This window comes from Geotrypetes seraphini, chromosome 4 (genome assembly GCF_902459505.1).
Source record: "Geotrypetes seraphini chromosome 4, aGeoSer1.1, whole genome shotgun sequence".
Classification (NCBI taxonomy): Eukaryota; Metazoa; Chordata; class Amphibia; order Gymnophiona; family Dermophiidae; genus Geotrypetes; species Geotrypetes seraphini.
In genome coordinates this window covers 188,656,176-188,681,094 of record NC_047087.1, presented here as the reverse complement: position 1 = coordinate 188,681,094, position 24,919 = coordinate 188,656,176, and the positions used below count along the sequence as shown (strand labels likewise).

Sequence of the window (24,919 nt, the reverse complement as noted above, 5' to 3'; positions counted from 1 at the left end):
ACACGCAACCCCTTCTCTCAAACCCATCCTCCCACTCCTTCACCCTGATACTGTACTCCCGATCTCTTTTCTTCCTACAGTCCCTTCGAAATCATCGCTGCACTTTTCCTTCTCCAGCGTCACGCCCTCTCTAATTCGACTTCCTGTTTCCTGCAAAGGGGGGGGGGAACGGATCGCTGAAGAAAGAAAAATGCGGGGTTGGTCACAGGCGACCTCAACCTCCAATTAGAAGGCGGGGCGGGGTTTGGGGGGGGGGGGGAGTTTGAGAATGACGGGCAGGTGACAGGCAGCAGATGAGGGGGAGGGGCGACCAAAGCCGGAAGAGATAGTAGAGCGCGCGTGTTTGGCGTGGGAGAATATAAGGCAGGTCAACGACGTGTGTGCTTAGGTGTCTTTGGAGTTACCGCCTAGGAGTCTAGTACGGGGGTGCTTTTGGATCCTTGGGAGCAGAGATGCTGGACATTGCAGAGCAGAGCGGCTGTGTGATCACGGTTTCTAGGGAATTGCCTGGACTCTGTGGCCCCAATGCTGAGAAAGTCCTTGAACGGGTGGCGGGGTCTAATCATCCCGGCCAGGCGGGTTCTAACACCTGCGGGGCTCTGGCCTTGGGAGAGAATGGTCTCTGGAGTTGTAGTGGAGTTTTTCTGGACCACCGCCGTGGAATTGTTATGTGTCATGGTGCAATATTCTCTCCCTTCCTCTCGTTACCTCTAGATACAGCCTGGTCTGATCGCCAGCTGTTGCAGGCTGAGGATTTCTCCCCGGATCTACTTATCCAAGTCCAGTATGTCGCTAATGGCAAAGTCAGTAGGAATAGTGGTTCCAGCAAGGGCATGGGGGCGGCAAACCCACAGCTGGGGCTCATCCCGCTTTCAAATCAAGGTGGAGTATTTAGTGGCATTCAGCAGTGCCAGGCCAGGCTCCTTCTGTTGGTCCCCTGCTTGGAGTTCCATAACACACTCTCCATGCTTTTCCATAAGGCGGACAACTGGCATTTCTCTAGTCCAGAAGAGGAGCAAGAGTCTGTGACATTACAGAAGGCCCTAGCACATTTTCACTGGTTTGCTGTGCTGCAGGTCCCAGCCTCCTGCATTCCTAGAATGGGCACCCTTAGCTGCATGCAAGCATCAGAGCTTCAGAAGGGCAAAACCCTCTATAGTTGTGGTTCCCCTTTTGGCTCATTTTACCCTGATATTTTTATCAATAGTGTCAGTAAGGGAGTGGTGAGTAACCTGGCAGGGAAAGGCAATCCTGTTATTCTTACTGATGCACGCTGTTTGCCTGGCACAGAGGGTGGAGGGGTTTTTGCTGTGCAGGGAGACTGTTTGAGGTTAGTGGGTCTCATTGTAGCCCCGTTGTGCTGGAAGGCTGGGGAATGGGTAGGGCTGACGATAGTCTGTTCTGTGGGACACATTCTGGAGAGCCTTGAACAGGTCTTAGTCCTTTGTAGGAATAATTTATGTCTCTCCTTGCCCCAAGTGACCCAGCAAGTTGTTAGTACTGTGGTTAATCCTGACCCTGAGCAGTGTCTTATTGCAGCAGTAGTTCTGGTAGAGTGTGACCGAAGCTGGGCATCAGGAGTGCTGTTAAATCCACGACTGGTGGTGACTTGTCGACACGTGGTAGCCCAAACATCCAGTATCCATGTCTATGTCCATAGTAACATGAGATGTCTTAAGGCTGAAAAGTAAGGAGAGCATCACAAGTCTTAATTCTTATCTTTTATATTGCATTAAATTGTTTCCTACCAGCTCTCTTTACAAAACTACAGGGATTTTATTTAATCCTCATAATCATTTCTGTGTCCCGTTATGGTTGAGGTCTTCTACATTCTAAAATAGAGCCCTCGATTGACTATATGCTAAAGTTTCCTGCTGTGATACTTTACAAAGGGAAGCGTACTTACAACTGCATTGAGGTTCTGCTAGGCCAGTGTATCGCAAACGGTGTGCCACGGAACACTAGTGTACCCCTGCAGATTTCAGGTATGCTGCAAGACAACAGGGAGGAGGAGAGGTGCCAGCTGACTGCCTACAGGACAAGCCTCTCGCAGTGAGAGGCACATCTTGTAGGCAATCAGCCACTGTGAGCTGGCTGTGAGATGCCACTCCTCCCTGGCATCTCACCCTCCTTTCTGCCCCTCTTCTTTTTCAGGACCCTCCCACTGGTGGCTGGGGGCCTGTGCACATGGCACAGATGTTGATATGATGACATTACGCATGCATGTGACATCATCACGGTGATGTCCACACACTTCCGGGTGCCCTCGAGCCACGACCAGTTTAGTGTGCCATGGCTCATAAAGTTTGCGAGACACTGTGCTAGGTTAACGAGTGTATGTTGCTGCAACAAGCGCTTTTCCCCAAGGATGGAACTAAAGAAAGAAACGCTATTTGAAATTATTTTGAATCTCTATATGGGAGACCTGTGTTTATTTCTCAGACCCAATACCAGCCCAGCATGACTTGGGGACATTATATAACCAGTGATTATCAGCCCTCAGAGGGAGTTCAGCTGTTGTTTCTGCGTGGCTCCTGCTAACACGTGCACATTTACTGGGTTTTGGAGAGCACTGTGGTCCATTTAATGTGGAGTTCTGAAAAATGCTTGGGTAATCAAACATTAATGACACAGTGTTAAGTTAACTTAATCTCTTATCACTGGGCTCCACCAGAAAAAAAACCCACAACAATAAATCCCTCGAACCTTTTTTGAAGATCGGCGTAACATTCACCACCTTCCAGTCCTCCGGAATCTTTCCCGATTTTATCGACAGATTGGCTATTAGTTGAAGCAGTTCAGCTATGGTCCCTTTCAGTTCCTTGATGACCCTTGGATGGATGCCATCTGGTCCCGGGGATTTATCGCTTTTAAGCCTATCAATCTGCCTGCATACCTCTTCTAGACTGACCGTCAACCATGTCAGTTTCCCGTTTTCACTTCCAGCATTTAGCTTGATGGGTTCCGGTATGCTGTGTATATCCTTTTTGGTAAATACAGACGCAAAAAACGTGTTCAGTCTGTCGGCGATTGCTTTGTCCTCCTTTATTCCTTGGTCATCCAACAGTTCCACCTCTTCCTTCGCGGGTCGTTTCACTTTAATATATCGAAAGAATGCCTTGAAGTTTTTCGCCTCCTTGGCTATTATTTCCTCATATTCTTTTGACCCCTTTTACTGCCTTATGGCACCTGCGTTGACGTTGTTTGTGCTTATTTCAGTTTTCGTCTGTTTTTGATCCTTTCCATTCCTTAAACAAGTTTTTTTGTCTCTGATCTCTTCCTTAATCTTTACAGTGAGCCATGCCGGTTCTTTATTCTTTTTCCTCTTTGATCCCTTGTTGATATGCGGTATATATAAATTTTGTGCCTCGGTGACCGTATCCTTAAAAAGAGACCAAGCTTGCTCTAGTGTCTTTACAGTGTTTATTCTCTTCTTAATCTTCTTCCCCACCATGTGTCTCATCCCTTCGTAATTTCCTTTTCGGAAGTTTAGTGCCGTGGCCTTCGTTCTGGACCGATGTTTCGCCCCTATTTCCAGGTTGAAGCGGATCATATTGTGAACACTGTTTCCCAGTGTCCCTTCTACTTCTACATCCTGTGCCGGTTCTCGCAGTCCATTTAGAATTAAGTCCAGCATTGCGTTTCCTCTCGTGTTTTCCTTGACAATTTGTTTCAGGAAGCAATCGCCTACCATTTCCAGGAACTTGGTCTCTCTAGCACAGCTGGAGGTGCCTAGGTTCCATTCTATCACCGGATAGTTGAAGTCGCCCATGATAACTGTGTTGCTTCCCTTGCAGTTGCGTTTAATCTCATCCGTCATTTCTCCATCAATTTCTTCGGACTGCCCTGTTTAGTGTCTTCTGCAAATTTAATCACCTCACTCGTAGTTTCAATTTCTAGATCATTTATAAATAAGTTAATTAGCACCGGTCCCAGTACGGCCCCCTTCGGCACTCCACTATTTACTCTCCTCCATTGAGAAAAATGACATTTAACCCTACCCTCTGTTTTCTATCCGATACCCAATTCCTAACCCACAACTGAACTTTACCACCTATCCCATGACACTTTAATTTTCTCAGGAGTCTCTTGTGAGGAACTTTATCAAAAGCTTTCTGAAAATCTAGATACACTATATCAACTGGCTCACCTTTATCCACATGTTTATTCACACCTTCAAAGAAATCAAGCAAATTGGTGAGGCAATATCTCCCTTGGCTGAACCCATGCTGACTCCGTCTCATTAAATCATGTTTGTCTATGTTTTCCACAACTTTATTTTTTATAATCGTTTCTACCATTTTGCCCGGCACCAAAGTGTGGCTTACCGGTCTGTAATTTCCCAGATCTTCCCTGGAGCCCTTTTTAAAAATCGGCGTAACATTGGCCACCCTCCAATCTTCAGGTACTAAAGACGATTTTAGCGACAAGTTACAGATCAATAACAGCAGATCAGCAATTTCATTTTTGAATTCTTTTAATACCCTGGGATGTATACCATCCGATCCTGGTGATGTATCACTTTTTAACTTGTCAATTTGGCTTAGTACATCTTCCATATTCACCAAGATTTCTTTCAGTTCCTCCGCATTATCAGGTAGATCTCTTACATCTTCTTCCGTAAAGACTGAAACAAAGTCTTTCCACTATGACTTTATCCTCCCTGAGCGCCCCTTTCGCTCCTTGATCATCCAACAGTCCCACAGATTCAACACAGGTTTTCTGCTTCTGATATACCTATCAAAACCAAAACCCAAGGGAATTTGAAAGTAAATGTAATTGTCAAATACTTCCCATTTTACCAGGCATAATCACTGAATACAAGTCTATCGATACCGGAAGATTGGGATAAGTAAATATCCGGGCAACACCGGGTGATCAGCTAGTATTGTAATGAGCGTGTATGATGTCAGTGAATTAAATGTAATCCATTGCTCCTCTCTGCTACCAGCAAGGGCTGCCTGTGCCTTGTACTTGATTTGATTTATTATCTTTATATACTGCCCGTTATACTAGATTTAAGAGTGATTTACATTTAAAAAATAAGTCACATAACTCACAATTAAACTTTACAATCACAAAATGAAACCGAGGGGCTGAGAAAGAGAGGTAGGCTATACTACTGTACTGTCCAGGCTTCCCTATTTCATTGACACCTATGAACCTTGAACTATTTGCTTTTTCTTTCCAGGTGCAGAGGACGGGTAGTGTTCATGACTCAGCTTGTTTCCCCATATGACATTGCTGTGCTGGAGCTGGAGGAAAGCTTTTATGGGGTTCCGGAACCGGTTTTAGGTTCCCAGTTTTGTACAGGTGAGCTCTTGTTGATTGAATACGAGGGCCTGGACACCTAAAGGGAAGTGCTTGCATCTAAAATGTTTTGCTGAGAATAGCTTGCAAGTCTGAATGCAGGCATTTTGTTGCTGTGAACTGGCATGAATTAATCACACACACCTAACCTGAAGGCCTTCCCTGAAGCTAGTTAGTGTAGCAGAGATTGCTTTACAAGCTAGCAGGTCTCTAATTTGTATAAAGGTAGGTAGAAGGACCAGTAGACACTGTGACTTTTTCTGAGCCTGGTTAATACAGGCTCTCCTGTATTCTCTTTCCCAGGGATAACGGTCTTCACTTCTTACCTCTACATCAACCTACAATGCACAATTTTTAAATTTCTCTGTAAGAAAGACTGCTATTTTGAATTTAAACACTATTTATTATTAAAATAGCTAGAAAGTGCTTTTGAGGGCAGTGTCTCCAGTTGAATTAGTTTGTGCATACAGTGACATGGTGTGTTGGCCGTGTTAGTCCACTTTTCAAGGTAATATGTAGAAAGAAAACAAAAATACCTTTTTATTGGACTAACTTAATGTAGTTTTATTTGCTTTCAAAAGTGACCCCTTCTTCCTCAGATCAATGCATACATAACATAACTTTATTTTTTAATTTTTTTTCTATTTTTCTATACCGCCTCAATCAAAAGAATTCTAGGCGGTTTACACAAAAGAGAAAAACTGGACAATCGGCGAAATACAAAATGGTAATAGTAAGAATACAGCATATTAACTAAAAGGACAGTAAAAAATTTAAATTAATACAGGATATGTGGAGGCCAGGATATGTGGAGTATGATCTCAGTCTTTCAAATTTACTGCCAATGTTCGCCATAGTACTTGTTTGGTGCTTAAGAGAGCTCATAGGATGTAATATGTATATGCAACTTATTCTGGTATGCCTGAATGTTCCTTTTATTCAAGCCTGTGTCACCCAGTATGATGGGGATATATTTTTGTATCTTTTGTTACATTGTCTTGGTCTTGGACTAATTTTTGGTACTTGAGGATCTTCTCTCTTCCTCTCTCGCCACACAATTCACAGAGTAATTGCATTGGGACGGATTCTCTTTTACTACTGTGTATGGCTGTCTTACTGCCTTCTCCTCTCCTTGTATAGGTGAGGATGTGAGCATTCTAAGTTTTGGAGCCTTTGGTAAAAGTTGTGGTCCCTCGGTGACCTCTGGGATCCTGTCGGCAGTGGTTACTGTTGATAACACACCTGTAATGCTTCAGACCACATGTGCAGTACATGGGGGCTCAAGTGGTGGGGCTCTGATATCTACACACACTGGAGAGCTGCTAGGTAAGGGGTCATTGTCTAAAGCAGGGGTCCTCATCCAGTCCTCAAGGACAGCAACCCAGCCTGGTTTTTAGAATTTCCATTATGAGTATGAGATCTATTTGCATACAGTGAAAGTAGTACATGCAGATAGATCACATACATATTCAATAGTGACAGAAACTGCATAATGTATTTGGGCACTCTTCAAGGCCAAATTGAATCTAATATGAATATTCGATACAGCCCTATACACATACAGGGTGAGACAAAAATTAATAATCCCTTAGAGAATTTTGCTATTTTCTCAGCAACCACTTGGAATTTTGTGCCACTGAAAATGCACAGATAGGTGACATATATTTGGTGGCTGCTAAACACGAAAGTGCCTTTGAACATCGTCTTGTATATCTCTAGGCATTCATTAACCTGATAAGATACCTGTGTGTATTCTTGGACTAGTAATTCTGCAGAGTAGAGCAGCAGGCTGGGAATTGGAAGGCCCAAGTTTAAATTCCACGGTAGCTGATTGTGGCTTGGGCAGGTTCCGACAGCAATGTCAATCCAGGTCATGCCTCCCTGTATCGGGTGGTAGCTTTCCTGTATCAAGCCAAGAAAACCATTAGGGATGGAGGGTAGTCCCTCATTGTGTGATCACTAGGAGCCGGTTTAATTCAAGGGCAAATCTGGAGTAGTTTTGCAGATTCCAACTTTCTTGACTTCCCTGCTCCTTGATTCTAACAGTCTTTGATTTGGTTTGTAGGGATTGTTGCTAGCAACACAAGGGATAGCAGTATCGGAGCTACATATCCCCATCTGAACTTCAGTGTGCCTATTAATGTGCTAGAGCCAGCGCTGCGGCAGTACCTCCAAAGCCAGGACCTGCAAGCCTTCCAGCACCTGAATCAGGCGAATTCTGCTGTGGCAGCTGCATGGCGGCTACAGAAGAAACCCACTCAGGTCCTGCCCAGCAGACTATGAACTCCTGCAGATCAGCACAGAAGGGAGGGGTTACTGTGCTTCTAGAGATTAACCATGAGCATTGGGCACATGTTAAATACATGCAGTCAGCTTTACTGAGCCACCTGGTTTTATGAAATATCCTGCTCACGCTCACTTGTGTTCTGGACTGTACCTGGGACATTTGCAGTTCATTGTTTGGGCTGATCCCGAGACATTTTTCATGCGCAGATGAAGTGACAGATAGTGAGAGCGTACCAGGAAAGACCAATCTATCTTTTTCCAGTTATGTAGTATAGATATGGTAATCATAGCGCATTGCCCCTGAATTCTTAAAAAATTACATATGCAAATTTGGGCGCATAATTCAATTGAATAACAAAGCAATTGGCGCCGATAATTGGGATCTTAATGAGAAATTATTGGTGTTAATTGGAATTAATTAAAATTTGCATCTGTAAATTTGCGCATGAGATATGTGTTTAAATTTTACACGCAGGTCCAAACAGGAGGTGTGACAATGGGAGGGTTACGGGCGGACAGGGGTGTTACTGCAATTTACATGCATAGTTATAGAAGCATCTAATTTAGGCGTGAGGATTTACACCATGTTTCAGTTGGTATAAATGGCCACGCCTAAAGTTAGGCGCGGTTCCCTGCACTAAGCACTTTTCTATAATTGGCACCTAACTTTCAGCACCAATTTATAGAATCTAGTCCTAGATATGAATACATTTTAAGTTTTTATTTTTTATTAATCAAGATTTCTATACAAATCGCTAAGTAACACATTTGTACAGAAAAAAGAGCTTCTTGAAATATTAAAGGAAAAATACAAACTAGTAAAGAAATACACAGCAAATACTCTTATCAAGTCCTGAAAAATGGCATAATCAGCAGGAGAAACTGCCAAATCAGGTATTAATATACAATAATATGCCATAGGCAAGTCTACCCTCAGATTCTAAATTAGAGCAAGCCTATAGCGATAACTTGATCACCATTTACTTGCCAAGAAGGTAGATAACCGAGAAGGCTAAAATCAGTGTACCAAACAGACTGATAAATTTGCACAGGAATTTAAGCAGAACTTGCCTCCCATATCTGTTACCCCTTTCCACATTAGCAAAAATGCAATCATATCTGGAGAAAATGACTCTGAATCAGATTTTCCCAAAATAGCTGTCAAGGAAATGTCACTTCCCCCCCCCCCCCTTTTTTTTTTTTTTTTAACAAAACTGCGATAGCGGTTTTTAGTGCAGGGAGGCACACTGAATGCTTCACGCAGCTCCCAACGCTAATAGGAACTCTATGAGCGTCAGGAGCAGCGCAGAACATTCAGCATACCTCCCTGCACTAAAAACCACTATTGTGGTTTTGTAAAAGGGGAGGGGGTGGGTTAATGATTATCTTGCTTAGGTTCTTCCATAATTTTTCTCTTTCTTAAAAACCAGCAAATACAAAAACCTTATCCAATGGAGAAAATGCATACATGAATATTTTTATACAGTACAATTGAATGTCACTTCTGCCCCAAAGAGCTCCCACTGTGCTGAATGGAACTAGGGTTGGTGAGTTCATAGCCCTTCTCCTTTCCTGCCAACTAACACAAACAGTAGAGTTGACTGTGGTGTATATTTGAAGCAGTATTTTTTCTAACATACAAATAAGAAGAAACGTCCACAGACCAGACAAACAAACCAGAACAGAGACAGCCAGTGTGCTGCCATTTGCTGCAGTAACTACTCTGAAGAAGGTTTAACAGACCACAAGCAATGTGCCACATGGGTATTGTTAGCTCCAGGTCCAGGGAGCTTCTGAGTGCATTGATAAAGCATCATATTTGTTCTGTCAAGTAGCTAACTCTCCTCCTTTCATATGCACCCAATCTCACCTGTCCAGCATTTCACATGCTGCTCGATCCATCTGTCAGTTTAGGGTCTCTCTTTGATACCTCTGGTTCCCATGTGTCCATTTGAGTCATGACAACCGTCATCCCCACTTTCGGTATGGATGATAGGACGTGTTGATCACTGCTGTTCTGCTGTTTTAGAGCCAAGATAGATTTTACTATATTATACCATAGTAAAATCTGGACCCCCTCGACCCACCCCCTCCCCATCATGCCCCAGCTCTCTTTGATACCTCTGGTTCCCCTGTGTCCATTTGAGTCACGACAAGCTTCATCCCCACTTTCGGTATGGATGATAGGATGTGTTAATCACTGCTGTTCCACTGTTTTAGAGCCAAGATACATTTTACTATATTATACCATAGTAAAATTGGGACCCCCCTAGACCCACCTCCAGGCTCGCCCAGTTCCACCCAGCCCCTCCCCATTATTCCCCAGCTCCTCCCCCCACTGCCTGCTCTCATTGGGCAGGAGGAAATCCACGCATGTGCGGATTTCCTCCTGCCTGACACAATTTAGAGGAGGCTTTTCAAAACCCAGACAAAGTCCCAGGTTTTGAAAATCCATCTGGATCCCCAGATATGTCCTCGAAAAGGAAGACATGTCCGGGGTAATCTGGATCTCTGTTAACCCTAGGTTTGGTACTTTGCCTCCCATTGAATTGTGAGGCACAGACTTTATTTTAAAAAAAATTTCTGTGCACACCTTGAGAATTTGCTGATTTAATGTAATAAAGGATGAAGTATGTAAGTGCTTCAGAAAGTATTAGCAGTAGATTTGAGAGTTGAAGATCACATACCCTGGCTTAGAAATGAGGTTCGTTATTACAGTGTGTGCAATACAATACTAACTTGCCAGAAATAACCAGTATTTTGTCAATTCTGCTAGAGAGTAATCATTCATGTAAACATAATATGATGCCATAAGCGAGTAACTGGGTTTGTGTTTACATTTGAAGTCCTTTTCATTAGATGTTGATATGAATAATTACTCTTTTGCAGACTTGACAAAATAATAGTTATTATTTTTGGCAAGCAGGTTTTTTTTGTTGTTGGTTTTTTTTGCTGAATTCCATTAACAGTGCCTAAAACTAACCCGTTTGGAGACTCTCGGGGATTCAAACCCTTGTTTGTTTGGGATTCAAGGAACCTTCAACAGTTACACACATACTGCTGTGGCCTCTTCCACCAAACATGTGGCATATATAACTGGTGTTGCAACTGCTTTCTGTGTCTGCCTTGAGGGACTGTATTGGTGTTTGGGGAAATGTCTGTAAATCTGTCAATGATGATGTAACTATTATACTGGAGACCTGGTAATTTACTATGAAAATAATCCAAGGTCAAAGCAATTTAATAATTTAATCTGTGATTAGGTTAAAATGTATTAATTTATTTTAATAAATAAATATATTTGTTTTATACATTCTGACTAATTGTTTAAAAAATGATAATTTGGGGTCCATTTGGAAAACCTGGGTTTAGTTTTGAAACATGCTATCTGTTCCTGGAGTGAGCTGAGGATGCTGTGGAAGGAAAGTTCATTGCGCTTTAGGGAGAGGAAGTCTGTCGTTTTACAGCAGAACATCCCTAAAGCTAGAATTCAGGGTTTATGCATCTTGGCATAAGGGATCATTTAGATCTTTAATAGAATGGTTGTGATTCATAAGTAGTATTCGGCCCCAAGGGGTCTAAAGTTTGTAAATGATTAATCCATTGTTGCTCCTTTTGCCATAGTAATCTTCTGATATCTCCTCTTCTCAAAGATGGAGCCAATTTCTCAATCACCCAGCACTTCAAGTTGTTAAAATTGTGTTGAAATTCTACACAATGAGCAATCATTGGAGCTGACAGTTTACGAGTATTCAAACAACTTTTATGTTCTGTCAGCCTAACAGAAAAGGCTTGTGATGTTTGACCTATATATAAAAGTTCACAAGGACACTGGATCGCATAAATAATGTTGAGTGATTGACGATTAGAAGTGTGTCTTAAAATATAACTTTTTCAATCTGTAGGGTTGACAAATCTAGAAATGGTAGCCATCACATTACAATTAGAACAATGTCCACAAGGACTATGGCCCAATGTCATATTAACTGAGGCTTTTTCTTCCGTTGGAGATAGTGCTTATAGTTTAAATAAGTGGAGTAGTCTTATTTATTGTTATTTATTTATCCACTTTCACCGTTTTCAGGTATATCATCTTCTCTGTCATTAAATGTTTCTTTAGATGTATTCTACCACAATTAGCTGACTCACCATTCAAATAAATAAATCTTTCCCACACTTTAAACTCCACACTCAACCAAATATTATTGAATGGACTAGTACTTTTTCAATGGACATTCAGAATCCACCTTTTCATAATAAAACTGGTGGTGTTAAGTGGTACTCTTCATCATTCCATCTTTATATTAGAGTTATTAATCTTTTTTTAAAAAACTTTTTATAATAAATTAGAATAACTTATCTTTTATCTTTTATAGTTCCTTATCGGTTCCCCTTCCCGACGCGTTTCGCATTTCTTTTTCAAGGTCGGGGGAACTGCAAGACAAAATCCCCACATTCAAACTGCCATTCTATATTACAATATCCTTATATATTATATATTGAGAACAGCTCCACTCACCAAAAGTTAAGAGTAAACTTTTTCCATTTCTCTACTGCCGCACGCTATCAAAAGATGGCCACGGCGTTCTTCCTGAGTGTTAAATACCACCCCTCCCATGACGTCAATCTCCCTAGCAACCATTCTTGCAACCTCGCATCCCAGCTGATTTAAAAAACCCCTTACGAGTCCACTTGGGCCATCCATTCTGAAGCTTCATTCAGACCGGTAGGAGCCATAGTATTTAACTGAAACATCCATCGGAGCTCCCTTAAGTTTAGCCTGTGCTCGATGTTTCCTCCCTCCCACCCTACTATAATCCTATCCAGAACTCTCCACCTTAAATCTGAAAGACCATGCTTACATAGCCTCCAGTGCCTAACCAAAGGAGAGACTTCACTACTTGTGTTCACCCGTGATTTATGCTCCGTTAGGCGCACCTTAATAGCCCTAGTAGTTCTACCCACATATAGTTTAGGGCAGGGGCACTGGATAAGATATATAACATGATCAGAGTTGCAATCTGTATTGTGTTTAGCCATATATTTCATGCCCATAATAGGATGGATCCAACTCTCTCCAGCCATCACAAAAGGGCACCATTGGCACTGCCCACAAGGGATATGGCTCCCCTATCTCTGGCTGCTTGGCTTTGGGTCAAGTTGAGAAGAAAAGGTATTCAAGATGTGATTTACACTATTCTGTGTAACACCCTGATTTTAACGAGGAGAATGGATCTTGCAATGTGAATTCTGAGATTGTAATGCTTAGCGGACATTCAGGGTTATTTTAGGTTATATGGATGAATGTATAATATGTATTGTAAACCGCTTGGACCTGTCATGAACAGGCGGTATAACAAGTTTTATTAAAACATAAACATAAAACAAGGATCTATGTTGTTGGGTTTGGGTCTACAAAAAGAGTCTACTGCCAACCTGTGCGTCCCCAAGTTCAGGAAAGGGTGCAAAAAAAAATAGAACAAAAAACCCAGTGTGGATAACAAATGCAGTGAAAAAGGCGATAAGTGACAAGAAAGCATCGTTCAAAAAATGGAAAAAGGACCAAACAAAGGACAACCAAATGGAGCACAAAGAACACCAAAGGGAGTGTCACCGAGTGGTTAGGAAAGCAAAAAGAGAATACGAAGAGAGACTGGCGGGGGAAGCAACAAACTTCAAATCATTCTTCAGGTACGTTAAGGGGAAGCAACCAGCAAGGGAGGAAGTGGGACCCTTGGATGATGGAGGCAGAAAGGGAGTGGTAATAGAGGAAAAAGAGATAGCTGACAAGTTAAATGAGTTCTTCACGTCAGTCTTCACGAGGGAAGACACAACCAACATTCCGGAGCCCGAAGAGATCGTACATGGAGATCAAGAAGATAAGCTGGTCCAACTAGAGGTGAGCCAAGAGGATGTCCTCAGGCAGATAGGCTAAAGAGCGACAAATCGCCAGGTCCAGACGGCATTCACCCAAGGGTACTCAAGGAACTAAGGAACGAAATAGCAGAGCCACTTCGACAAATATACAACCTATCCTTAAAAACTGGAAAGATCCCGGAGGACTGGAAAATAGCAAATGTCACGCCCATCTTCAAGAAGGGTTCAAGGGGTGACCCAGGACACTACAGGCCGGTGAGGTTGACCTCGGTCCCGGGAAAGATGATGGAAGTGCTGATTAAGGACAACATCTGTGAATACATCGAAAACAATGGACAGCTAAAGCCGAGTCAGCATGGCTTCTGCAAGGGAAGGTCATGCCTCACAAACTTATTGTACTTCTTTGAGGGGGTAAACAGTCAGGTGGATAAAGGGGAATCCATAGACATCATTTACCTTGACTTCCAAAAAGCCTTCGACAAGGTACCACACGAAAGACTGCTTAAGAAGCTATGGAACCACGGGGTGCAAGGGGAGGTCCACAGATGGATCAAAAACTGGCTGGCAGACAGGAAACAGAGGGTTGGAGTAAAGGGTCAATACCCAGACTGGCAATGGGTCACGAGCGGAGTTCCGCAGGGCTCGGTGCTGGGACCGCTCCTGTTCAATATATTCATTAATGACCTGGAGGCGGGAACAAATTGTGAGGTCATTAAATTTGCGGATGACACCAAACTATACAGCAGGGTTAAAACCACGGAAGACTGCGAAGATCTCCAAAAGGATCTAACGATACTGGAGGAGTGGGCCAAAAAGTGGCAAATGAGCTTCAACATAGGGAAATGCAAGGTCATGCATGTAGGGAAAAAGAACCCGATGTTCACTTACAAAATGGGGGGATCACTACTAGGGGTTAGTAACCTTGAAAGAGACCTGGGAGTTATGATAGACACAACATTGAAGGCGTCGGCACAGTGCCTCAAGGAAAGCAAACAAAATGTTGGGTATCATTAAAGGTATCATTAAAAAGGGTATCACGACCAGGACGAAGGAGGTCATCATGCCACTGTATCGTGCAATGGTGTGCCCGCATCTGGAGTACTGTGTCCAGTGCTGGTCGCCGCACCTCAAGAAGGACATGGCAGTGCTTGAGGGAGTCCAGAGAAGAGCAACTAAGCTGATAAATCTCTCATATACTGACAGATTGAAACAGCTAGGGCTGTTCTCCCTGGAGAAGCGGAGACTTAGAGGAGACATGATAGAAACCTTCAAGATCCTGAAGGGCATAGAAAAAGTAGACAGGGACAGATTTTTCAAATTATGGGGAACCACAAGTGCAAGGGGGCACTCGGAGAAATTGAAAGGGGATAGGTTTAGAACAAACGCTAGGAAGTTCTTTTTCACCCAGAGGGTGGTGGATACATGGAACACGCTTTCGGAAGCTGTGGTAAGCAGGAGCACATTACAGGGCTTCAAAGAAGGTTTGGACAGGTTCCTAGAGGACAAAGGAATTGAGGGGTATAGATAGGAGTAGAGGTAGGTTATAGGGATAGGAGTAGAGGTAGGTTATAGAAATAGTCAGGGACCACTGCTCAGGCAATGGCCCTGATGGGCCGCCGCGGGAGCGGACCGCTGGGTGAGATGGACCTCTGGTCTGCCTCAGCAGAGGTAACTTCTTATGTTCTTATGTTCTTATTTATAGGCTTGTAGGGGCTGAATCTATAAACAGTATCTAAATCAACTGGTGCCTAGAAAAATGGCATTTGTTTCAACCTTCGGTGGGAGACGTCCCTGAGTTTGCCCCTGATGAAGGACATGAAACGGAGCTCTGTAGGGTGATCAGCTGGCACTCCCAGATAAGAGACCTTCTTATCAGATGGATGTTGACGGTCTCAGAGATAAGTCCTTGTAGATGGCAGTTAAAGTTAATTGGATGAACGTGATTTCCTGCTTTCAAGAGGCTCAATTAGTGATTTTTGCACTTTGGTGTGCTTTTTGAATTCTGGAACAATGTGATTTTGTACTTGACACTATGGGCACTTTATTAGCATTCATTTTTGCACTTCTGAACTAATATTTATTAGATATCTTTCAAAAAAATTTTTAATATAATATTTACAAATAAAGTTTTTTGAGCTAGAGGATGTTTTTATATGATGTTTGTGGGTGACCTTGCAATGCACCCTAGGGTGCTTTATGCTTGACAAGCACTGGTGAACTTTTGACTTCTTGCCCAAAAAAGTTCCCATGAACCGATTGCCATCCTCAGCTATACACCTAGAACTCACTAGTGTATTTAAACAACACCTTTTAAGCAGGGAAAATCTGAAAGCTCGTAGGTTCAAGATAGTTCTAAGAATTGAGAGTAGGTCTTTTTTTTCCAGTTCATATTCTATGATCCCCTCTCTTATAGAATAGGCTAATTTATTACTTTGAGTCACCTTTAGCTGCCATTTATAGAATTGTGGCTAGCGGCGCCTATATAAAAGCATAGGAACCTGAAATGTAGGTGAGGGTTTTAAAAGCCTACATTTCAGGTGTCTAAATTTATGGAGAATCACACTTAGCAGCGTTTAATTATGCTTTACCCATAGAAACAACCACTCGGGCGTTAGGCACCACTAAGGGCTCCTTTTACTAAGCTGCGTTAGGACATTAGCACGCAGAGTAGTGTGCATTATGGCTGCGTTAGGTGGTGCATGTGGTAAATTATGTATTATTGCGTGGCAATCAATGCGCTAATGTCCTAACGTGAATCTGGGTGGACATAGGGGTGTAACGGAGGTGTGATATAGGTGGGTCCCAGAAACTATGTAGCGTGCGATCTAGCCAGATGCGTAGCTCGGCTCAAACATGTTTATCGCGTCCCTGTTTAACGCCACTAAAATAGGTATAGTTAATAGTTTATTTATGGCGTGTGCTGCATGTGATGACATCACCTTACACTACTTTCAGCCAATAAAACAGGACAGGAAGCTCAGGCATCCAGGAAGTGTTGGCAGTCATGGCTGTTTACAGCTGTGCTGCACCACTAGCGATCCTCTTGATAGAGGTAGAACATGCACAGCCACAGGGTGAAGACCATCCACCACAAGATGTGCATGATGAGACACCCCCCCCCCAGCAGAGACCAGGAGCAGTAGGCCAGTTTCAGCAACAGCAGAAGCGTGGATGGCCTCTTAGGCCCGAACAACAGCCACGTCTCCCTCGCCTCTTTCATGTTCAGAGGCTGTTTCGAGGCCAGAGGGAAGACCTTCTTCACGCAGAGGGTGGTGAACACCTGGAATATGCTTCCAGAGGAGGTGGTAGAGCAGAGTACGACTTTGGGGTTCAAAAGGGGATTGGACGAGTTCATGAAGGAAAAGGGGATCCATGGGTACAATTAGAGGGTTACTATACAGTACAGAAGGCTGTAAAGTAATAGAATAGTAGAGTAATAGATCACTACAGGTCATTGACCTGGGGGGCCACTGCGGGAGCGGACTGCTGGGCGTGATGGACCTATGGTCTGACTCAGTAGAGGCAATGCTTATGTGCTTATGTACCATGTGGTCATGTACCACCTTGGTTCTGCTGCCATCTCAGAACTATATGATCAGCTCCGGGACGATCTGGAGCCCCTGATTGCTAGATCTGGAGCCATCTCCAGGATCTGCAAGCTGCTCTCTGTCCTGCACTTTCTGGGATCCGGCAGCTTTCAGCTCTCCGCCGCTGCCATGGCAGGAATATCTCCACCCTCATTTACAAGGTGTCTCCATCAGCTTGGTGCCATTATGGCCAGAGTGAGAAATTATATCTCCTTGCCCAACACCAGGGCAGCATGGGAAGCCCTAGGAGCATCGTTTGAGACTGTAGATGGAATACCACAGGTCATGGGGGCCATCGACTGTACACAATTGGCATTAGTCACGCCCAGTGCCACGGAAGCATGCTACTGGAACCAGAAGCATTTCCATTCCCTTAATGTGCGACTCGGATATGTTAATCATGAATGTGGTGGCCAGTTTTCCAGGATTCCTACATCCTGCGACAATTGGCCATATTCCACTAGTTTGAAGAGGGCAGGCATGGCAATGGCTGGCTCCTAGGTAAGTGTAATGGGGAACAGCTTGCGTCTCTACACTCTGTAGCTTTGATTTAGGAAGCAGTATTATATGGACGGATTGAGACATCCAGGTTTTACGTCCATTGCTTCAAATAGAAGTAAAGGCCAGACATCTCAATCCCCCCCTCCCCTAGCTGTGTGGCAATTGCCACCAGGCGCTGTTGCCACAATCATGGTTGTATGATAAGACAACATAGGCCAACATTAAAACCACCTACATTTAAGGTGGCGATCTCACACTTAGGAAGGTGCATACTTATGGGCTCTTTTGATTAGGCTAGCATTACAATGGGTATTTACCTAGTAGGGGGGGTGCTGGCTATTGATGCCAAATATGCCATATTTGTGCTGTGTTTGAATATACCAATTGCTATTGCATGTTTACACATACTACACAGTACACATGATAGGTTACCCTCTTCCAGTCAGGGGAGTTAGCTCACACTCACAGCCTGATGTTGGCAAGACCAGGGAGGGGAAAGCCCATTTTAGATGATGCAAGCAGGCTAGCTGGGAGGAGGTAGTCCAAGTCCGCATCCCTCTGGGCATCTATTTTGAGGTAAGGGGGAAGGGGTGTCAAAGATGGGGAGGGGGCATCGGAGGTGTTCTTTGGCAGGGGAGGGTCACTTGCCAGTGGGGTAGAGTGGGCAGCTCTCCCCCTGCAGGAGTGAAGGTGTGGCATGTGGTCGGGATTTCAGGGCAGCGGGAGAGTGTGGGTATCTCTCCCGCTGCAGTGGGGGGTTTTGCCACCGTTCTGGGGGGGTGTTCACCGCCACTGCGGAGGGTGGCACACAGCGGGAGAGTGTGGGCATTTCTCCTGCTGCAGTGGGGGGTTTTGCCACCGTTCTTGGGGGGTATTCACCGCCACTGCAGGGTAGGGGTGTTGTGATGGAGCAGGAGAGAATGGTCATTTCTCCCGCTGCATCACAAAACTTTCTAGCAGTCTCTGACACTGACTGGCACCCCTGGAGCAGTCGTTTATTTGTGTCACCAAAAGCCAACGCCATTTTTAGAAAATGGCTCGGCATTTTTTAAGAATCCACTGGAGGGTTTTTTTCAATGTTGAAGAGCCCATTTGCATGTCATTGTCAGAGACTGCTAGAAAGCTCGCTATTGACAGAGATAATCCGTTTTGATAATCCGCAGCTAAAATGCATACAGGCTAAACCATCGGTAAACAGTTTAGTGACTGCATTAAAGTTTTGAGAATCTGGGCCTTAGTTCTAACAGCTATATTTCTGTCTATTTCTTTTAGAAAAACTGTGCATATTTGAAAGGCCAGACCCAAAAATGATAATGACAATTCTTTTTTTTTAAATCTTTATTCATTTTCAAAAATACAATAAGTGTATCAATATGTTAAAACAAATAATCATAAATATATCACTTAATAATCATCAATATTACAAATAATTTGCTATTATCTTCCACCCTTCCCACCCCTTTCTATTATATAATCAAATACCTTGTACAATATATAATAATAAAATCATAAAATTATCCCCCCTCATAATTGAACCAGTAAAATTAAGGGAAAAAATGTCATCTAATCAGTACAATATTTTGTTAATGGCTCCCACATATCTTGAAATTTCCTAAAACACCCTCATTGTAATAAATCTTTCCATTTTATATATGACATAGGGAATTCCATCAAAAATTATAATTTAGTCTACTCCAGTACTTCCAATTATAAGTAATTTGTTGAATGGCAACCCCAGTCACTATAAGCAGCAATTTGTTATTATTTGAAGAAATCTGACTTTTTGCTCTCGTTGCCATACCAAACAGCACAGTATCATATGATGCCACTGGGTTGTCTAATAAACAATTACAGTGGTACCTTGGTTTACGAGCATAATCCGTTCCAAGACATGCTTGTACGTGGTGAGCGTGTTATCGGAGCAGCGGCTGACTTAGGAGAGGAGAGAGGTGAAGCCGTGCACATGTTCATTCAAGATGGTGGCCGGCTTAGATGGGAGCCGGGAGGCACTGACGGACGGCAGAGGCATCAGCCGAAGCGGGAGGGTAGCTGCACGGGGACCACGAGGGAATGAAGGTACCATTTAGGGGCAAATTCTATAAACGGTGTTCCAATTGTAGCCAGCAGTAGCCGTCCTACCGCTGTCTAGCCAGCCAATTAGGATGCACTTTAAAAAAAAAAAAGCCCTGAGGAGGGTTACCTACATTGTAGGCGTTTTTGCTAGCTTGCTGGGGGATGTTTAGGGGGGTGGGTGGGAGGTTTCTGGCAGGAGGGACATGGTATCCCTCTTGCCAGTAGTCTTCGCGGAGGGGGGAGGACAGGTTCTCTGCCATGATCAGCTCAGTGGCAACCCAATTTTCTAACCAGCGTGGAAATACTTATAAAACCAATAGGAGGAATTTTTATTTCACTCAGAGAATAGTTAAGCTTTGGAACGCGTTGCCAGATGATGTAGTAAAAGCAGATAGCTTAGCGGGTTTAAAAAAAGATTTGGACAAGTTCCTGGAGGAAAAGTCCATAGTCTGTTATTAAGAAAGACATGGGGAAACCACTGCTTGCCCTGTATAGGTAGCATAGAATATTGCTACACCTTGGTTTTTGTCCAGGTACTAGTGACCTGGATTGAGCTTGATGGACCATTGGTCCGACCCAGTAAGGCTATTCTTATGTTCTTATGATAGACGGGTTTAGTCATGAGTTTGTCATGAGGACAGACTCGATTCTCTATAGGACGCCCATGTGTGATTCTCAAAAGCCGCTTAGGTGGCTTCTGAGACCGGGTGTCCTATACAGAATCTTGCCCTTTGGGCTAGATCTGCTTTTAAAATGAATAAGGGCCAAAAAGGTACCCAAACTGACTAGATGACCACTGAAGGGATGAAAATGTGGCCCCCACACACACCCCAGGTGGTCACTGACCCCACTCCCAACTCTCTAGATATTTGCATGAAACAGTAGATATCTATCTTTATTTTAGCTGCATATACTATGGCCAGTGCTAGTAGACTTGCAAGCAGATCTCTGGAGTAGCCTGGTGGGCAGTGCAGTGGACTGCAGAGAAGGGGGTCCAGGCCCATATGCCACCCTAACTAGAACACTTGTGGTGGAATGTTTGAGCCCGCCAAAGCCCTCCAAAAGCCCACTGTACTGCCATATTGGTGACACCTGCAGCCATAAGGGCTATTGGGATGGTAGACAGTAGTTTTGGAGTCACAAAATTCAAAAACTGAAAATAATTATTTAAAAAAAAAAAAACACCTAATAAACTTATCTTAAAGATTTTGTCTCATAATTTATAGGGTCCCGACATGGACTATGTTTCGTTCTCTGCCTCAGGGACCCCAAAGCGGAATTCAAAAGTTCCAGGTCCCTGAATATTCCGAGAAGCTCAGCGTGTCTTTGTCCATTTCCTTAGCCTGCCAAAGTTCATCTACAATCCCTCACAGTCTGCTTTTGCTTAACTACTTTGAATATTTTGTGTAATTTGGAAATCTGAACACTACCTTGCTACTCCCTACCCAAATTCTTCATACATATGCTAAAAAGAACTGGTCCCAGAACACTGACACTGGATACTCCATTGTGCACTTCTGATGATTTAGTTCCACTCTTTGTTTCCTGTTTTCAAACTAGTCTAATCCAGAATATCACTTTCTAAACTATGACTTGTTTAATTTCCTGAGAAGCAGTGGCGTACCTAGCATGTGTGACACCCGGGGCCCATCATTTTCTGGCACCCCCCTCCCCCCCACCATCTGTACGAAAAACATGATTTTTAGTAACAAGCCACACGTCACATATGAGTACCTAGGAAAAGGCAGCATCTTACATACTGCAGTGAGAAGTACAACAGCAATACACCCATTATAAAACTAAACAAGCCAGACTAATACAGATCAATCCTGCAGTCAATCCTAACAGAAAACCATGCCTTTCGAATACACAGAACACAGAAAACACCTACGCCTAGTATGGAATAAGTAATCACAAATTTACCCCTCCCCCTTTTACAAAACTGTAGTGTGGATTTTAGCCACGGTGGTAACAGCTCTGACGCTCATAGAATCTGAGCATCAGAGCTGCTACCACCACGGCTGGCGCTAAAAAACACTCCACAGTTTTGTAAAAGGGGGGATAAAATAGAAATACATAGACAAAGGTTAAATTGAACCAGCAAGAAGCTGGACTCTGCATATAATGCAATACCACAGAAACAGTGACACATGTCTCCTAAAGTAATAAATAAATAGAAAATTTTTGTTCTACCTTTGTCTTCTCTGGTTTCTGCTTTCCTCATCTTCTTGTTACTCTCTTCCTTCCATCCACTGTCTGCCATCTCTCTGCCCCTATATGGCATCTTCTCTCCTTCTATGCCCCTTCCAGAAACTGTATGCCTCCCCCTTCCATCTCTCCTTTCACCCCATTGGTCTGGTATCTGTCTCCTCTCCTTCCCCCCCTGCTCTGGCATCTCTCTCTCCGCTCCCTTCCTCCTGTTCTTCCCTGTTCTTCCTTCTCAATTTATTTTCTGCCTTTGTCTAAATTCTTTTTTACTATTCAGTCCTCAATTTCCCTCTTTCACTGTGTCTACCTATAGCTTTCCACCTCTTTCCCTCACTCCTTCCAGTAACTAACTCTATCCTCTTCCCTCAATCCTGCATGTGCTCTTTTTTTCTTTCTCCTCCCCACTTCCTTCCAGCATCTGCTCCCCCTTTCCCTCACACTTCCATTCAGCAGCTGTCCTTCCTCCCCCCACACTTCCATTCAGTGTCTGTTTCCCTCTCTCTACCCCTTCCATTTACTGTTCACCCTCTATCTCGCCCCTTCCATTCACTGCCCTCTGTGCTCTTTCTATCCAGTGTGCACCCTCTCTCTCTCTTCCATATGGCATCTTCCCTCTTTCTATGCTCCTTCCATAAACTATCTATCCCGTGCCTCTTCTCTCCTTTGTACATGATTAATTTCAACTCTGTCACCTCTCCGTTTATCTCTCTCTGTCACTACCCCCTCCCCTATGCTCTGACATCTCTCTCTTCTCCTTGCTTTCCTTCCCACCTCACAGTCTGGCATCATCCCTTCCCTGATTCCAGGCATCTCTCTCCTTTCCTTTTCTTCCATCTCTCCCTCCCCCTCCATACTCTGACATCTCCTCCTTCCTTTCCCCCTTCCTTTTCCCTTGATCTGGCATACCTTCCTCCTTCCCTCCATGCCCTGGCGTCTCTTCTTCCCTTTAAGCCCTGTCATCTCCTTTCATTCCCTCCAGTTGGGTAAAGCAACACTCTCCCCAATTCTCTCCCCCTCTGCTCCCTTTCCTCCTTCTGTCACCCAAGGCCTGGTGTCCTGAACTTCTTCAGGCAGCAGCAGCATTCACAATTCACTGCTGTTGCCGGCTTCAGGCCTTCCTCTCTGTCGGGTCCTGTCTTCATGAAAACAGAAAGTAGGCAGGACCCGGCAGAGATGAAGGCCTGAAGCCGGCAACAGCAGCAAATTGTAAACGCTGCTGCTGCCCGAAGAAGATAATGGCACCAAGCCTTGGAGCACCCAAGGCAGACCGCTTCTCTCCCCTCCCAGCTGAACCCCCACTGACCCTCCTATCTCTCCCCCCCCCACCAAGTGAACCTTTCCGACCCTCCCACCGAGAGCAGCAAACCTCCCTCCAGTAGCGTCGGCTGCTTTGCAGCTCTCTCCTTCCGGTGCAGCGTCACTGATGACATCATCAGTGACGCGGCAGAGGGAGGTGAAATCCGCGAAGAAGCCGACGCTACTGGAGGTTAGGTTTGCTGCTCTCACTGGGAGGGTGGGAACGCGATAGGGACCGGACTGGCTGTGCACCCCCTCTAAGGCTGCACCCGTGGCGGACCACCCCCCACCCCCCCCGCCCTCCTTGGTACGCCACTGCTGAGAAATCATTTTGTTGTATAGCACTAACAGATTCGGATTGAGATTGATTCTGCTCTCTTTGAATTGTGGGATCTGAGATGATGTGGCCAAGATCAGGTGCAGGAGAGTTTTGTGAAAAGTTTAATTCACAGGTTTGGGAAGCAGGATGTGAGACTGATAACCAGCTTTCAGTATACATGGACTGAAAATAAAATTAAAAGCAAAAAGGTGAGTGAAAGAAAAAGACCTCTCCCCGGTTGCGACCAGAGTGATCGGTAGGAGCTTGAAGTGAGCAGAAGGAGCCAAAGTGATTGGAAGGTACCGGAAGGAGCCAGAAGTGACTGGGAGCAGGAAGTGACCAGAAAGAGTTGAGTGATAGGAAGTAATTGGAAGACGCCGAATGACCAGAGAAGTCCCGGATTAACCTACAAAAACTGTAAACTGACAGAACCAGAGTAGACCCTTCACAGGCATATACAAGGAGGAGCATCCAGTTCTCCTTCATTTATGTATCAATATTTTATTTCCTGTTAAATCTCTTAATAAAATCTTTTCTATTTATGATGAAGTATAGCTGAGGCAGTACACCCAAGCACTAGTACGGCAAGAACATTCTGCTGCATGCATCACTGAGGTGAATGAGGTCCCTAAATTAGGAGTGCAGGTGACCAAGCACCAGGCTATTACTCCATCTTATGATGGTGGTGAGGTCTACACGCTCAGTAATAGGCTGGAGTGAAAGAGGTTGAATCAATCACAGCTTAAAAGGCTGGATGGAGCTGCCTTACCTATGGTATCAAGAGTGATCAAGTTGATTTCATGGAGAGGCTGGGCCCACCCAATGAAGGGTTGAGATGGATCCTTCCCCACCCCTGCAACAAAGTATTAACTTTGCTGATTATATTAACAGTAGCAGACCAAAATAGATTTCTGGATAAGTATTGAAGAACTAAGGCCAGTACTGGGCAGACTTGCATAGTATGTGTCAGTATATGGCCTTTTGGTTGAGGATGGGCTGGGGAGGGCATCAATGGCTGGGAGGGTATAGATGGGATGGAGTGAGCTTTGACGGAGACTTCAGCAGTTGGAACCCAAGCACAGTACCGGATAGAGCTTTGGATTCTTGCCCAGAAAAAGCTAAGAAGAAAAAAATTACAATTTTAAAAAATTGAATCAGGTTGGGCAGATTGGATGGGCCATTCGGGTCTTTATCTGCCATCATCTACTAAGTTACTATGTTATGTATGTCCCCTGGCCTAGAATGATTAAAGATAATGAAGATGATTCTGTTGTTGACTACTAAATCTGCTAGTGTGGTGTAAGAGTTTTCATTGCTGTAGGTGCTAACTAACTGGGTACAGTCCCTAGGTTTTTAGGACTGCCTATGTTAAGGGGTGATGGTGTATTGGAGAGCTTTACATCAGTGACAGTGGTTTAAAATTATCACTGTTGTTTCCAGTTCTAGGCATTTGGAGTTTAAT

General features: G+C 44.0%; 1 protein-coding gene across 5 annotated transcripts in view; it reads left to right on the top strand.

The window, feature by feature from the left end:
- Positions 1–369: 369 nt before the first annotated feature.
- TYSND1 (trypsin domain containing 1) overlaps positions 370–24,919 on the top strand; it is a 29,826-nt gene continuing 5,276 nt past the window's right edge. For 2 of the 5 annotated variants that reach the window (XR_004539361.1, XM_033943844.1), the window contains exons 1-2: positions 370–1,687; positions 5,192–5,313. Coding sequence is in view for 4 of the 5 variants with exons in the window: in XM_033943844.1 (XP_033799735.1) it covers positions 453–1,687; positions 5,192–5,313 (1,357 nt within the window). In the remaining variant the exon portion in view is untranslated. Of the gene's footprint in view, positions 1,688–5,191; positions 5,314–6,450; positions 6,637–7,375; positions 8,623–24,919 lie in introns of those variants that run through there. The other 3 variants (XM_033943845.1, XM_033943842.1, XM_033943843.1) reach the window with 3 other exon arrangements.